The sequence below is a fragment of the Antechinus flavipes genome, chromosome 2, assembly GCF_016432865.1.
Source record: "Antechinus flavipes isolate AdamAnt ecotype Samford, QLD, Australia chromosome 2, AdamAnt_v2, whole genome shotgun sequence".
Lineage (NCBI taxonomy): Eukaryota > Metazoa > Chordata > Mammalia > Dasyuromorphia > Dasyuridae > Antechinus > Antechinus flavipes.
In genome coordinates, this window is record NC_067399.1 from 586004990 (window position 1) to 586021556 (window position 16567).

General features: G+C 33.9%; 1 protein-coding gene across 3 annotated transcripts in view; it reads right to left on the bottom strand.

The window, feature by feature from the left end:
• Nucleotides 1-16567, bottom strand: part of SORCS1 (sortilin related VPS10 domain containing receptor 1) — a 714896-nt gene that overhangs the window by 64249 nt on the left and 634080 nt on the right. For all 3 annotated transcript variants that reach the window (XM_051981370.1, XM_051981369.1, XM_051981371.1), the window contains exon 18: nucleotides 14025-14196. In XM_051981370.1, coding sequence (XP_051837330.1) covers nucleotides 14025-14196 — 172 coding nt within the window. The remainder of the gene's footprint in view (nucleotides 1-14024; nucleotides 14197-16567) is intronic.

Below are 16567 nucleotides of genomic sequence, written 5' to 3' on the forward strand. Positions count from 1 at the left end.
AAGAAATTGAGGCTCAAAGAAATTAAAGAGACATACCTAAGATCATATAATTAGGAAGTGAACAGCTGGAACTCAAAGCCAGATCATATGATTATTCCAATGTTCTTTCCACTACATTACACAGGTTTTCAAGGATTTTTACAAATATAGCTACTGAACTTAAAATTATATGATTGTAATGATAACAACTTGGCAAACCCATTTCATATACATCACTTTGTTTTCTGGTTACAATATCTCAGTAAGGTAGAAAAGACAAGCATTTTTGTCTTCACTAAATAAATACTATACTTGAAGAAAAAGCAAAGTGCTTGCTCTTTCTAAAATTATAGCTACTTGGAAACAATGGAGTAGAACTGTCATTGAAATGTTGGTATTGTACTCTATCCATGGTACTAGACTAACATATACTATTGCATCCTTGATAGCTCTCAACAATCTATCATGATAAAAATTAGTATAAAAAGAAAACTGAAATTAAGCAAAGGACTTTATTTCCTCCATTAACTTTAACTCTGTCCACCATATCTTTGTCAAAAGTCATGTATAGATTTGCTTCAGTTTCATTTTTGAAATTGTATACTTCTCTTTAAACTACTTAAGGGTAAATACCATCTTCGTATCCTATGTGCCTCTCTCGGTCCCTAGTATTGTACTCTTGGCACAATAGGACTTTAATAATTATTGAATGAATGGCAAAGGAACTAGTAAGCAATAGTACCATTTTAGGTGGACATAAAAAAGAAAAAAAGGTAGCCAAAAATGAGAGTAATCTATTCTTGGAAACCCAAGGCTTCATTGAGTTTTATATATGAACAAAAGCACATTCTTTTACGTTATTAAGTTATGAATTGGTTCTAAATACTGATTTACAAATAGCCATGACCTCAAATTTTATGTCTTTAGTTCCAACATTGGGTTTTAAGAGGGACAGAAAAAAAGGTCAAAAATGTTTCCTTTGTTGGCAATGAAAAGAGAAAAAAAGAGAAAGAAGGCAGGGTTGTTTTCAATGTCTTTTCTCCTTTTATTTCTACCAAAATGGCCTGTTTTCATATATTCTAATATCACAGAATTAAGAGCCTTCATTGTGGAGAAGAACTCTGTGACAGCAAAGAAAAAGGAAGAAAAGTCATACTATGAATCCCTGAGGATATCACTGACTTTTTTAATAGGAAAAACAAATATATCAAAAGCCGGCAATGAAACCAAGATTAACCTCAGAAATGAAAGGTTTGTGAACTTATCAACTCTTGTAGCAAGATTGCAGCAAGAAATGGGAAAACTGATGCCATGGGAACTCAACACTGACATCCTAGGAATAAGAAAAATAGTCACAATGACATTTTTGAAGGAGCAGAAGATATCATAGAGACCTCTTTGTGGTTTAGTCTATGCACAGAATAAAATGACATCCTCCATATTAAAGGATATTAATATATTAGAGAATATTAAATACATATTAAGACCTATAGAACATATCAGTTCTATATCAGTTCAAAATCTATAGAATGTATGCTATCATACATACATAAAATAATACAATATTTTATATTATATTGGTCCTTCCTGAGAATAGGAAAGCTGATACTTAAGTTCTTTTACTTGTTGCTAATTATGTCTAGATATTTCTGTTTCTGAATTTCATGCTCAAAATTCTCAAACTTGCCTTGCATTAATGATGTTACCTTAAAGACTTCTCTCATGCATACTTAGCAAAAAGATAAACTTCTCAAGATTTGTGAAATCTACATGCACATATTATTTTGTGTGTTTTTCTTTGTATGTTGAAAAGTGGGGCTACATTTTGATTTCACTATTTCAAAAAGATGACAGAGAAAATATTTCTAAGTGCAATGGGTTTCCAAGTCTTACCATGTTCTCAATTTTCATCTCTCTATTAATCTTACAAATTAGAAAAAATATCAAGTATGGAATTATGCTTGGTGAAGTATGAGATCAAAAAACAAGTCGAATTGTGTGATCATACAGGTGAAATCTAGGAGAAGCAAATATTAGGCCAAGTGGTCATAACATGTTCACCATGGTCTATGCACATCTCATCTCCCAAGGATCACTAGTATTGCTAAAGGATATTTGCCACTGAGAAAAAAAAATGACCTTGGTTCTCCCTATATTGCTATGAAATGTATATAAGATGACTCAGCAGTAGCAATTATACTAGTAATATCCTCCTGGAATAGCAAATACAAATATAGTGCCTGATGCAAATATATTTATTTGTTTTTTAATTCATGAAGACCTTTATAAACCCCCCTCACAAAAGGATCTGTTCACACATCATGGAATTTCTTTACACTTCTTGAACAGATCAAAATAAGGTCATTTAGAAAAGTATCATGATCTAGTAAAGGGTAGGCTAAACTAGAAGTCAGAAAGACCCAGCCAAGTCAAACTCCCTTGCCACAGGAAATAGTCAAAGATGACAAGTTAAAAATGAGTTTACAGAGATACACTGGTGGGCAGAGAGTTTTCATACCAATAGAAACACAGGGATGTTCTAAAAAATAAGAAAACTTAATGAAATTAATTTTTAAAGGACAATAACTTGACTAGGCTTTGTTTTATAAAAACATGGCATTCCTCATTTACACAAATACTCCATTGTGTCCACAGAAAATTAATATATTCTCTATATATTCTCAAGTTTTATATTATTTTCTAATAGTTTATACTCTCAAGTTTTATATTGTTTTCCAAAAGTTTGAATTATAGAACAGTCAATTCTTGGAATTCAGTACTCTTGCTTGACAAGATCCAAGATAGAATCTACTTTAGGCTAAATTTCTTTCAGAATAAATAGTATAATAGCTAATGCCCTGTGTAATATTCATTACCGTTAAGCCTATGCCAAAACAACCCCAAAACACAAGGATCCCGGAAGCATAAAAGAGATTAAATAATCCCCTCCACTCAAGATATATGCTCAAATGACCTTATTAGATGCTATTTCAGGAGGCGGTGGATTGATCTACTCTGTGGGGGTCTATTAGTGACAAATGTTATGGCCTCACCTTGGCCTTCTATTAAGAAAAGTTTTCTTTCTAGCATTCCTTCCTAGAGGGACTCCTATTGTGGAAAATCAACAAAAGTTCCTTACTTTGTCAGCTGGAACAGTTTACAGTTACCCAGATGACCAGATATTTAGTCTTAAATCATCTACCATAGCCTTGCTCGAGTTTATTTTCTGTTCCAAAACTGACTGCTGTGATCTTGGCAATTTTCCCAGGGGACCCAGATGACTACATATTGCTTACAGCAGAAATGTAAAATTTAGTCTCCACTCTCCTATCTTGTGTTGAGATGGTTCTCTTAAGTACTGACTCCGTCTAAAAATACAGGCTTTCAATGAGAGGTGCTAACAGCTGAAACCTCTGTGTGTCAACATACCATATACAGTCAGTAAAAAAAGGTAGTAGAGGAGTTTTATCATTACATTTTGCAAATGAAGTAAAATCTGAAAGAACCAATAACTTCAGAAAGTCAAAATAATTAACACACCACAAATTATAACTTTTCTAGACATTACACCTACCCTCTGATAGATGGCCAAGTGGTAGATTTGATAATCACTATTTCAAACATATCAGTCCTTGATAAACTCTTATTATTCTACATAGTATTATAACAAAAAAAAGTTCACTACAGTCATGAAAAAAATGACTTAGCTATTTTCATATGTGGCATTCCTTTTTACATTAATTCTTCCATATAATATATCACATTTTACTTGGAAGTGAATATAATAATGTTGACTCCTTATTTTATATCATATTGGTCATTCCTGAGAACAGGAAAGCTGATACTTAAATCCTTTTACTTGTTGCTAAATATAAACATGAAAACCTTTGTAAACTATCCCATAAAGTGAATAGCACTATGCCAGCATTATTTCTGGCTCTGAAGTTAAAGAAAACTTTTTTGTATCTCACTTCTGTCATTTCTCATAGCTGGGAAGTTGGATGAGTCAGTTAAGTATAAATTGTGGGCCCCATCTATAAAATGAGAGGGTTTGACAAATGGCTTCTGAATTTCCTTCCAGCTTTAGATTGTTATACATGATTTATTAGACTCCTATTTTATTTTAATCGGTATTAATCAGTATGATATGATTACATTACAGTAGTGATTAAAAGTTCTGATATTAGGCCTCAGAATTGTGAACTACATATAATTCATTCGCTTAATCATTGGAAGTTTACTAGAGAACATCTACTCTTGTTTTTCCTTGTTATAGTAACTAGAAATAATTAAAATGACTCAATTACAAGGAGAGCCCCTCATCCCTCCATCCCTTGTTATCCTTCTATTGTCCAACATGGGGAGATGTCCACGAGCACTCAATCAACAAGTAATCCTGGTTGTCAGCCTGCAGTCTGCCTTTCTATCAGTCCATGGGTGTGCTCATCAAGATCTTGTGAAAAATCAAAATAGGTCTGTTTAAGGTCTGCTCATTAGCCCATATATCAATAAATGGGATTCTGTACTTTGTGTAAAACCTCCTGGATGGAAAAGCAAAAGCAAAGTCTATGAACCAATTAGATTTTGCATTTTTACTTTGTTTCATCTATATTGTCTAAGTTATCAAGATCCCTGGAGAAGAAGAAGAATCTCAGATCATGAGGAAGGTCTGAAGTCCACTCCACTCCATTAGAGGGGACCATAGACTTTAATAACTTGCCATTGACTCAAAGGATCAAATGAGGATTTGTAAAGTATTTAATACATTGCCTAGTATATAGTAGCAACTACATAACAAGTTTTCCCCCTCCTGACCTCTTCCCTGCCTTCATATCTCTGTACTGTATTGCCAAAAGGTATCCCAGTAGTTTTATACATCTCTATTTTTCAGTTTGAGGTTAGCACTTAGTATATGCTAGACATTCTGAAATGTGTACTTAAGTGGAACTAATAAGACTATTTTCACTTTTGTTATTGACCATTCATTATCCAATATTTCCTTCCTGAAATATATGGTGTTATACACCATGGGGAAGATGCAATGACAATTAAAACCTAGTCTCTGACTTCAAAGAGTTCATACTGTGATAAATTTTGTGACATTGCCAAAAGTTATACAATCTTTAGATCTTCGGTTCCTTTTTTATGAAGTAAGAATAGCATATCCATCACTAAAACTTCCATCTCTCTCTCTCTCTCTCTCTCTCTCTCTCTCTCTCTCTCTCTCTCTCTCTCTCTCTCTCTTTATATGTATATTTTTTTAACAAGATGATGAGAAGATTAAGTGGGAGTATAAAATAAAAATGAAAGGTTTCTTGAAATTTTCTTTAGGAATTTTTTTTTTTTGAAATCCAAGGCATTAATAAGGTTGAATAAGAAAAAAATGAAATGAATTATTGAGAGTGTTTGGATAAGTATAAAGAGCTAAAATGAAAATTGGATTATTATCATGATCCAGTCCCTGATATATAGCAGGCACTTAAGAAATTTCTGTTGAATTAAATTAAATTATTGTTTTTAATGTTATTATTGAGAATTCCTACATGCTATTGGAAAAGCATACCTCCTAGCTACTTTGGCTGACTGCCTTTATGTTGCAGAGAACTCCCACAGTGTTTTGATGCTATGCTCCACAAAGCTGAGGGGCTAGAGGTGCTGAGGTGAGGAGTTGTGCATGCTTGGGAGAGTAGTGAAGTGTAAATTCAAATGCCTGAGGGACTCATACACTCAGAGGAGAACACCAAGGTAGAACTCATGCCTCTTTCAAAGCATACACTTCATGTTAATAGGTTGATCATGGTTCTAAGCCACTGGGACAGAGACCTCAAGAACACATTTGATTATAGCTGGGACCTAAAATCTTAGAAGATTTCTTATGAATCTCAGAGGCCAGATTTCCTGAGCTGAACAGCCATAGTTGGGATTTCCTTTTTAATACCATGTGGAAAGAAGGAAGTTATTTTCAGCTGAATTAAAAGAACATAAACATGAGAGGAAGTGTAAATAATTAATAGAAAAGCTTCTGCTACATCTTTAAAAAAAAGAAAAAGAAAAAATGCAGCTGACACCTTGGCATAGTTGTTCTAACAGGGATGGAGAAACATTGATACTGGCTTACTCACTTATTATCATGATAAAAACAAAAAACAAAAAACAAAAAAACACCAAGTTCTGTTCTCTGGAGACAAGCATTTGGACTCCTTAGAGGAATGAAAACAAATGGAGGGCCCTGAAAGGACCAATACAAGAATCATTTCCTTTCTCCCTTGACATCAGTAGCAGCCTCATACAATTTTACCAAGTGTTATTACATTGTGATTATTTTTATGCTGCTGTTTTAGTATGTCAGTGTACTTGAAATTAGGGTTCATTCAAATCCATCTGATGAGGACTCAGCCCTGCATTTTGGATTTAAATCTCACATAGAAGTTATAATCATGAATTTTTCTTATTAAGTGCCAGTCTTTGTATGTAAATTGAAGTGTTAAAACAATGAGATACAGATCAAAGTTTTAATTTTAGTCCCTTGCCTCAGATTTAATTTAAAAGTCTTAAATTATGCATTGAATTGCATCTCTTTATTCTTACAGCTGTTTAAAGCAGATTTAATTATCTTCTGCAACATGCAGACACTACTTCTGCCTAGTAGTCCTCTTAAATGAATGTCTTCAGAATCTGCCCTGCTGAGTCCTTAAGACTGATTAGTCCTTACTCCATCCACACCATGCCTCAAGGCCCTTCCATTGGATTTCTCCTAGAGACTTAAGTTCCTGTAAAAGTCCATAGGCTCATTAGATGCTCGTTAGTTGGTTGAATCGAGGATATCCATCTTGTGTCTGCCTTGAGATGAAGAGGGATATTGCCTCTCACTGGATACTACATTCCCAGAGCAAACATCTTCGATCGACCCCCTAGAGTAGAGTTAAAGAAGCTTCTGCCTCAGAAAATAAAGTTCCCAGATTCCTCCTCTCCTCTCTCCTGGAGCTTCTGGATCAATTATTTTCTTTGTTCTTGAGGTACAGATAAATAAAAAGATAGAAAGATAAATATATGGAAAGATGGATGGATGGATTGGTAGGCAGCAAACAAATGAATCAATGGATAGATAAATGAATGAATGGATAAATAAATAAATGAACAAGCACATAAATAATTAGCAAGCATATTTCCAAACTGGAAATACCACTGTATGTATGAGACAACAACAAAGCTGCTTTTCCTTTTGCCCCTTCCCTGTTATCATCAACAACAATTCATTCCTTAGAGCTTAGTCAGGATATGTCATAGGGCACTGAAGTATTCAGAGCAGCTCCTTAATACTGGTATTTTTTCAGGAGTTGTGACTACTTTAGTATTCTTTTAGTCACATCTCCATTATGTCTGGGAACATAGGAGATGGAAGAAGGAAGGGTCCAAGTGTCCACTGTGTTTTAGTTTCTGAACAGTCTCCATCGTATGTGCCAGACTAAGTTCCCAATTGTTACACATGTCTCATTTTTACTCAATTGACAGGATATAAACTGTACTATATGCAGAAGCAAAGTCACATCTAGGGGCTAGTTCTCATTGATCTGGGCTGAATGCCCAGCCATTTGCTCTATCCTATAATAGTTCCTTATTTGTGATTGCTTTGCAGGAAGATATTAAACATAGTAGAAGAAAAGCATGTATATATGGAAGGGGAGAATTCTTTTTAGTTTCATATAAAGAAGATTTTTATTGAATACTAGATATCAAACAAACCCCAGCTTTCAAAATAAAGATTTAAGTGTTCAGAAGCCTCTTTTAAGCAATCTCCTTTAAAATTCTAATATAAAGTAAACTGTTTTTAGCAGCTTCTTTTATTATCACATGGTTCATTCATTTGACATGTATCACATGATGACTTGAATCAGAGGTTGAATATTCATTTATAGAATTCGTTCAAATGGAGAATAGCTTTGTTTGTCATGGAGGGCTATTTCACTGCTGTCTTTATATCATCAGTTTCTGCCATAATGTTATGCACATTTGTTGTTCAGTTGTATCAGTCATATCCAATTCTTCATGGCCCCTTTTTGACTTTTTGTGATAAAGATACTAGAGTAGTTTGTCATTTCCTTCTCCAGATCATTTTACAGATAAGGAAACTGAGGCAAACAGGTTTAGATGACTTACCCAGGGTCACACAACTAGCAAAAGTCTGAGACAGGATTTGAACTCAGGAAAATGAGCCTCCCTAACTCCAGATCTAGCACTCTGGTGCCACCTAGTAGCATGCCATACACATAGCATTCACTTAATAAAGGCATGCATTTTATTTGTATTGTATTGTACCTATATTAATTTTACAATTAGTCATCTCTGAGGGCAAGGATCAACATAACCCATTTTTTTCCCCTAAAAGGGCCAGCAAGAATGGAGTAGGGTTCAGAATAAGTGTTGAGTAAGGAGGAAGATGTCCTGAGGAGTACTGTAGCATTGCTCTTTACAGGAGGATTTCTAATAGCATGTGTTTAAGTTATATTGGATTGTTTGCTGCCTAGGAAGTGGGGAAGGGGAGGATGGAGTGAAAAATTTGGAACACAAAGTTTTGCAAAGGTGAATGTTGAAAACTATCTTTGCATGAATTTGAAAAAATTAAAAGCTATCAAAATGGATTTCTAAAGAAAGCTTATTCTAGATTTCACTTTAAAATTTTAAAATTCTGGACTGGGATGGTTGTGGATTCAGTGTTATTTAAAGACATGAACATACTGATCTTCATCGCTTCATGGAAAGGTACAATCTACCTAAAGCCAGCATATTTCTTATACATGTTGGATGGCTTCTGAGGAGCACAGTAACAACAATAGCACAGGGATTATAATGTGTATGAAGGGTGAGACTCTTTTACTCCCAGGAAAATCTATGATTCTACAAAACAAAAAGCAAAACAAACAAACAACCAAAAAAAGCTTTCTTTGCTTATTTCTGTTTTCCCAGGATCTTCATGAACAAAAAAGGGCCTTCTTTCTATATCTTTATTATTAAATATTTACTATATTTCTCTGTCAAATGCTTCAGTATCAAAGAATTGAGAAAGGTAATGTTTCTTCATAAAGAAATAGAGAGTGCTTCAGTCATTGAGGCTCAATTCTACTATCTAATATGATTTCCCAGTGTTCCCATTATCCCAAGAGAAAATGGATCTTTAGTGGGATATGCTAATTTGACGGACCTATAGCATTGAGAAGATGGGTAGACCTGTTAGGAGAGAGTAACGCATTTCACTTCTGTGGCTATGAGATGGGTTCCCCAAAGTGGAAAGAAATAGCTTGTTATTTATTTTTTTTCTCTTCTTACTCCCAGGAGCACAACTTAAAACTGAACTGTCATCACTTATGCTCACAACATCCAGGCCGGTTTGAGATGTCTGATGCTTTCCATTACAGGAAAAGTCAAGTGGAACAGAATGGGTTCTGGCTCCCATCCCTGGAGTACCACCCTTATCAATTTTTCCAGGTCAGAACACTTCTCTAGAGAGAGAGTTAGTGTTGCAGATCTCTACATCTTGTTTTTCCAGAGGAGGAACAACAATGTCATCCTCACAAATGCCCACAACTTAAAGAGCTTTTGTTCTTTGAGATATAATTAAGCAAGAGCTTGATACCACATTGGAAGGAAACTACTGTTTCTAATGCTGAAACACACTGGAAAGAATTTTTTCAGATGCAATGACACTTTGTCAGAGAGTTTTAAAAAAAAAAAATTCAGTTTTCATTAGACCTTAAATAACTGGCCAGAATCCACTGACCTATGCCTTCTTAAGCCCAATAGATAAGATGCTTCCAGAATTTTCTGAGTTTCTTTTTAAATTTTTTTTAATTAAAAAAAATTTAATGATTTTTTTTTTAATTTTGGGTTTCAAATTCTCTCCCTCTCCCTTTTAATTGAGAAGGCAAGCAATTTGATAGAGGATATACGTGTACAATTATCAAAACATATTTTCATATTAGTCATACATGTTGTGAAAGAAAACACAGACTAAAAAAAAATTAAAAAGTATAAACAAGAAAAACAAGGAACATTTTTTTAAAAGTATTTTTCAATCTTCAATCAGACTCCATATTTTTTTTTTTTTTTCCTGGAGGGAGTTAACACTTTTCATCATGAGTCCTTTGGAACTGTCTTAGATAATTTTATTGATGAGTATTGTATAATTCAGTTATTCACTGTTGATCATCATACAATATTGCTGTTACTGTGTACAATGTTCTTCTGGTTTTGCCGACTTCACTTTATATCAGTTTATGTAAGTCTTCTGGGTTTTTCTCTGAAATCGCCCTGCTTATCACCTCTCTTTTTAGCAAAATAATATCCCATTACAATCACATGCCACAACTTGTTTAGACAATTGTAAATTAATGAGCATTTCCTCAATATTCAACTCTTTGCTACCACAAAAAGAGCTGTTATAAATATTTTTTACATATAAAGTATTTTTTCCTTGTTTATCCCTCTGAGACTCAGAAGTAGTAGTGCTATTGCCGGGTCAAAAATATGTAAAGTTTTATGTTCTTTTGGATATAGTTCCAAATTGTTTTCCAGAATGGCAGCATCATGATGATCAAAGACAATCCCAATAGATTTCAGATGGAAAATGCCATCCATATTCAAAAAAAGAATTATGGAGACTGAACATGGATCGAAGCGTAATGTTTTCATCTTTTTTGCTTGTTTGTCTGTTTGTTTTTTCTTCCTCATGTTTTCCCCGCTTTGTTCTGATTTTTCTCGTACAACAGGATAATTTATGGAAAATCTTTAATAAATATTTATTTAATTAATAATTAAAATTAAAATATTTAATAAATATAAAACATGTATAATATATACCGTATTGCTTGTTGTCTTGGGAAACAAGGGGCTAAGGGAGGGAGAAAAAATTTGGAACACAAAGTCATACAGAAATGAATATTGAAAACTATCTTTGCATATGTTGAAGAAATTAAAATAATATTGGAAAAAAGAGTGGAAGCATCAGTTTACAACTTTACCAACAATGGATTTGTGTCTTAACTTTACCACATCCTCTCCAACATTTGTCATTTCACTTTTCTGTTATAATAACCAATCTGATAGGTGTGATTAGATACCTCAGAACTCTAGTCAGTAATGATTTAAAGCATTTTTATATAACTATAGATAACTGATTTTTTTTATCTGAAAGCAGCTTATATATATATCCTTTGAGTATTATGAATAAGGAGATGATTAGTATTCTTTTAAATGTAAGTCAGTTCTCTATATATTTGAAGAATAAGGTCTTTATCAGAGAAACTTGCAGTACAAAATTTCCCCAGTTGTTTTACTTTCCTTCTATTGGTTTTATTTGTGCAAAAAAAAAAAAATTTAAATTTAATGTAACCAAAATTATCCATCTTGTATCTCATAATTCTCTCTTTGTCTTGTTCAGTCATAAATGTTTCCCTTATCCATAAATCCAACAAGCAAACTATTTCATGCTCCCCTAATTTGATTACAATATTATTCTTAATGTCTAAATCATGTAACCATTTTGACCTTATTCGTAATATATGGTATGAGATATTAATCTATACATAGAATTTTCTAAGTTTCAAAGAGAGCAACTTAAAAATGGAATATATTAAAAGCTTGCCTTTTAAGTCTGTTCCCTCATTTTTGGGAAAAAAATGACAGCCTTCCTGCTGCCATGCCCCCTATACATTGCAAACCTCCACTAATCTAACCTTCAACCTATGACTGCTTCTCCTTTTCTAACTTGTTCTACTAAAGGTAACAAATAACCCATAATTATCAAATACATTAAAGGTTCCAATGAATTTCCTTTTAACTGGAAAAGAAGAAATATAAATATTATGCTCATTTTACTTATGAGAAAAATTACATTTATAGAAACAAAGGTATTTGTCACATAGCTAGCATTAGATCCAGAACTGAAGTTTAGTGATAGCATCATTAATATACCCTTCACTATATTATGTTGCCTCTCTAATTATAACTCATATTTATATGTTTCCTTATACATTCCTATACAGGGATAGTATAGAATAGGATAAGGACCTGTGATATCACTAGCATAGGAATTCCAAGATGAGGAAACACCAATTAATACAGATTGTATCTTTTCTGCATTTTAAAGTCTTAGGCATCTAAAGAGTTTAAAATATTGTAATCTAAAATACTTATACTCTTTGACTCAAGGATCTCATTGCTAGGCACATACCGCAAAGACATAAAAAACAGAAAAGAAATATGCAACAAAATATTCATAGAAGTACTTTGTAGCACCAAGGATCTGAAAACATATAGATACTCATTGTTTGAGGAAGGATTATGTTATAGTACATGAATGGAATGGGCTATTACTATATTGTAAGAATGTGATAAACATGGAGAAGCATGGGAAAACATATAACCTGATGAAAAATTGGGCAGAACCAGAAAAGATAGCTAGATTAATACAGATATAAAATAAATATATAAAAATATAAATATACAAACATAGATAGCTATAGCTATATCCAGCATATGCATATATATATATGTATATATATGGAAAAGCATGTCATATATACATATACATCTATATGTGCATTTGTGTGTGTGTGTGTGTATAAAAGTAAAATGAGATACCTTGGGGACAGGAAGCTCTACCTCACTGGAGTTCTACAAGCAATGTCTGGATTTGTGGGTATAATGTACAGGGATACTTGTTCAGAAAAGGTTTGGATTATATGGTTCCTGCAATTCCTTTGAGTCCTGATATTTGTAGCATACCCATAATTACAAAGAATCTGAAAATCAGATTCTGAAATCAGAATAAGACCTCATGTTTGGCTTAGTTCTTTCTATTTATTATATCATGTTATCTTAAAGTATGTGGTTCATATAATCTGATTTTTAAGATTCTCATGCATAAAAAGCTATATTCATAATATTGATTCCAAGTCAATGAAAGCTATTAACCTAAGTAGCACAGTGAGTAAAGTGCCTGGAGTCAAAAAGAACTGAGTTCAAATTCAGCCATACATACAAACTGAATGATCCTGGGCAAGTCATTTGATCTTACTATACCTCAGTTTCCTTAACTAATAAAATGGCAATTATAATAGCATCTGTTCCACAAGGTTATGAGGATCAAATGAAATATTTGTAAAATGTTGAGCATAGATCCTGCTTGCTGAGCAAGCAATTTTAAAGGTTTATTCTATTCCCTTCCTCTCTGAACTGTTTTTTGTCAGTAAAAGAAAATCCTTCTGTATAATCTTCATGCTGAAATATGTTATTGCATCTCCATTCTTTGGAAAACAGTATGGATTCTAATTTTTGCTTTAAAAGTTTTTAGCTAGCTGGATACTATGTTAGATAAACTAGAGTTTGGGGCATAGATTAGACAGCTGAAGTAAAGCTATGGAAACTATCTTGTAAAATTCTCAGCCCCCTCAAAAATGACAAATTATGAGGATACCCAATGGCAAGCTATGCAACCTCAAAGGAGTTTTGTAGGGTATATCCAGGATTTCCATCATCTAAACTCAATGATGATAACCATTTGCATTTGTAAAAGGAGGCTTGCACAAAAAGGATGGAATGTAACCATATTTTAGATTGTGAGTGAGTGAGTGTGTGAGTGTGTGTGTGTGTATGTGTGTATGTGTGTGTGTTGTGTTTAAATGCTTGGGCAAAACATATTGCTGAGGTGCTAATGAGGAACTGTGAAATCAAAACAGTGCCTCTGATAGTGAAGAACAAGTGATAATGAGGAGCACAGTAATGAAACTCCTCAGGACTGTCCTTTCTAAAGTATCCTTGGATGACTGGAGAAGAGTGAAAATGACTTGGAGCCACTTTTTTAAAAGATGATGAGAGGAGATGATTCTTGCACATCAATTTCACTGTGAGAGGATTGCATGCTTCATGACTGGGTCTTTTAAAGTCACTCACCAAGGTAATTCTCCAGATAGTCTAAGTTCATTCCATCCTCAGCACAGCCCCAAATCCAGTTACCCAAATGGTAGACAGGGATGAATTTCTTGTCCTACCTCTTCCAGTTGTACCATGAGGGTGACATTGTGTCCTTGTTCTGCAGTCAATTTCCCATCAGAAGTGATAATACGGAGGCCTCGGGGAGCCTTGCCAGGACATTGTTGAGGCTTGGCAGTATATTGCTCCCTCACTCCATCTGTACAGTTGTTGGAAACCACCTTTCGGTACCTGAATGTAGAAAGACCTCTGTCACAAACAAAATTTCAGGATATCAGAACCCTGTCTATGTCTAATTCCTATATTATTGTGTTGAATTTCTTTCCTTCCTTCCTTCCTTGAACATTTATTATGACCTTACTGTGTGCCATGCGCATTATGTTGCACTGTGGGAAATAGAGAAGATATAGCAGATCCTATCCCTAGAATCATGGATTTAGAACTGGAAGTAATCTTAAAAATAATTATGTTTAATATCCTTATTTCATCGATGAAGACACAGGCTCAGAGAGTCACATGACTTTTCTTTGCTTCAGTTTCTCTAGAGCAACCACGAGTGTGGTAGATAGAAAGTGGCTTAAGAGCCAGGAAAAGAGTGAATTCTACTCCTGTTTCTGATTTTGCCATTCTGGACAACTTACTTAATCTCTCATTTCTCTAGAAAACTCTGTAAGATGGTAAATGACACAGAACCTGCAAACATATTCTGGGAGAAGTAACTTCTGCATCTTTCTCTATAATAATGAAATCAATATCTCTTTCCTATGGAAACTTGTATGGAATTCTTCCTTATTATTATTATTAATTATTACCTACTATCACACTTATTGATTCCATAATCCTCGAGTAAAATGGAAGGTACTTAAGGAGTAGTGGACTTGGATTTCCATCAGCATAATACCTTGAACACAATAACCATGCAGCAAATGTTTGTTGAATTATTTAATTGGAATAAAGCCATCTTGCTGCATATTATTCTCCTCTTTTGAAATTAGTATTTGATTTATACACTGATCTGTGTTCATGTCAAATATTTACTACTAGACTCTAAGTTCCCTGAGTAAAATGACTATATCTTATTTCAGTTTTATATTCCTAGCAGTATGATGCGTTGCAAATAGCTGGTGTCTAATAAATGTGTCAAATGAATGGATGGATTAGTGAACGGGTGGATGACTGGATGAATGAATAAATGAACTACAGCAAAATGTATGGGCTATAGATGAGTACTAGAATAAGTTGTTTAGATTATATGTACTACAAGAAGTCAGAACTATAAGAAGATGAAGTCAGTCAGGGAAAACTTTATGGGAGAATGGAAGTAGTGGGACTTGAGCCAGACCTTGAGGGATAGAAGGCATTTATTTAGGTAGAGGGAAGAGAAGGGAACTGCATAAAAAAGGCTTGAAAATGAAAGTAATCATGGAGCATCTGGCAGGTTTCAAAGGGCAAATAGATACTATTAAAGTTTGTTTTAAGTAGTTGAAACAACTGAACTGAAATTATGATATATCCATATTCAGAAAATAATACCTTTTCTCAGATTCTCTCTGCTTCTGCAAGAACAATTCCCTGGGTCTTTGGATAGATCTTTGATTAATATCACAGCAGATGGATGCTGGGAAGGAGTTAACTCTATGGACTTAAACTTGGCTATGGGGTAACAAAGTCCTATGAAGGCTACTGGCAGGAAAAAGCAATATTAAAAAAAATTCATTTCCTTCACAAGCCCCCCAAACCTGGTTTCTATTCCTTCCATTCTATTAAAACCAAACCAATTACTTTGGAATCATCAAATCCATCAGAATTTATTTAGTTTCCTGGCATTTTCTTGACCTCTCCATAATGTTCAACACTATCAATCATTTTTTATGACACTCTCACCTCCCTTCCCTTCTATGAAACTACTATATTATCTTATATGTTGTCCTCCTACCTCACTAAAAATTCCTTCTCTACTTCACTGACTAATATTCCTTTTCCACCCATCTGACTGTGAACATCACCCAAGGTTGAACACTTAACCCTTCGTTCTTCTCTTGCTCTTCCTTTCTCTGAAAAGTCATCCATTCATTAAGTGACTATTTTCTCTATAAATGAATATTTAAATTCCCCAATTGGTATCTCTTCTTCACATTTTTTTCCACGTCTTCCTCCACCGTCCCTTTTTCTATGAGTAATCAGTCATCAGAACCAACCTGTTGGATTCTTATCAATGTCTCTCTTTTTCATTACTTTTCATTTTCAATGCCACCATCCTTCTCATTGCCTGGCTATGATATTGCTATAGTTTCCTAACTTACCTCCTTGTCACCAGACTCCCTAAATGCTGATGCATACTGCTCAGTAATGCAAGACTAATTCATTGATAGCTTCACTACCATCATGACATTTCATTTCTCACAATGTATCAATGATCCTTTATTACCTTCTTTCTGTATGTAGTCTAAGTTCTTTTTTTTTTTTTAAGCATTGAAGGATCACTACTATGTAACCCTAATCTAATTCTTTATCATTATATCCTACTGTTTTCATACACCCAAATCCTTTGCTATAACATTTACTATTATTAATTAATTACTATATTTGTTTGGGTATATGG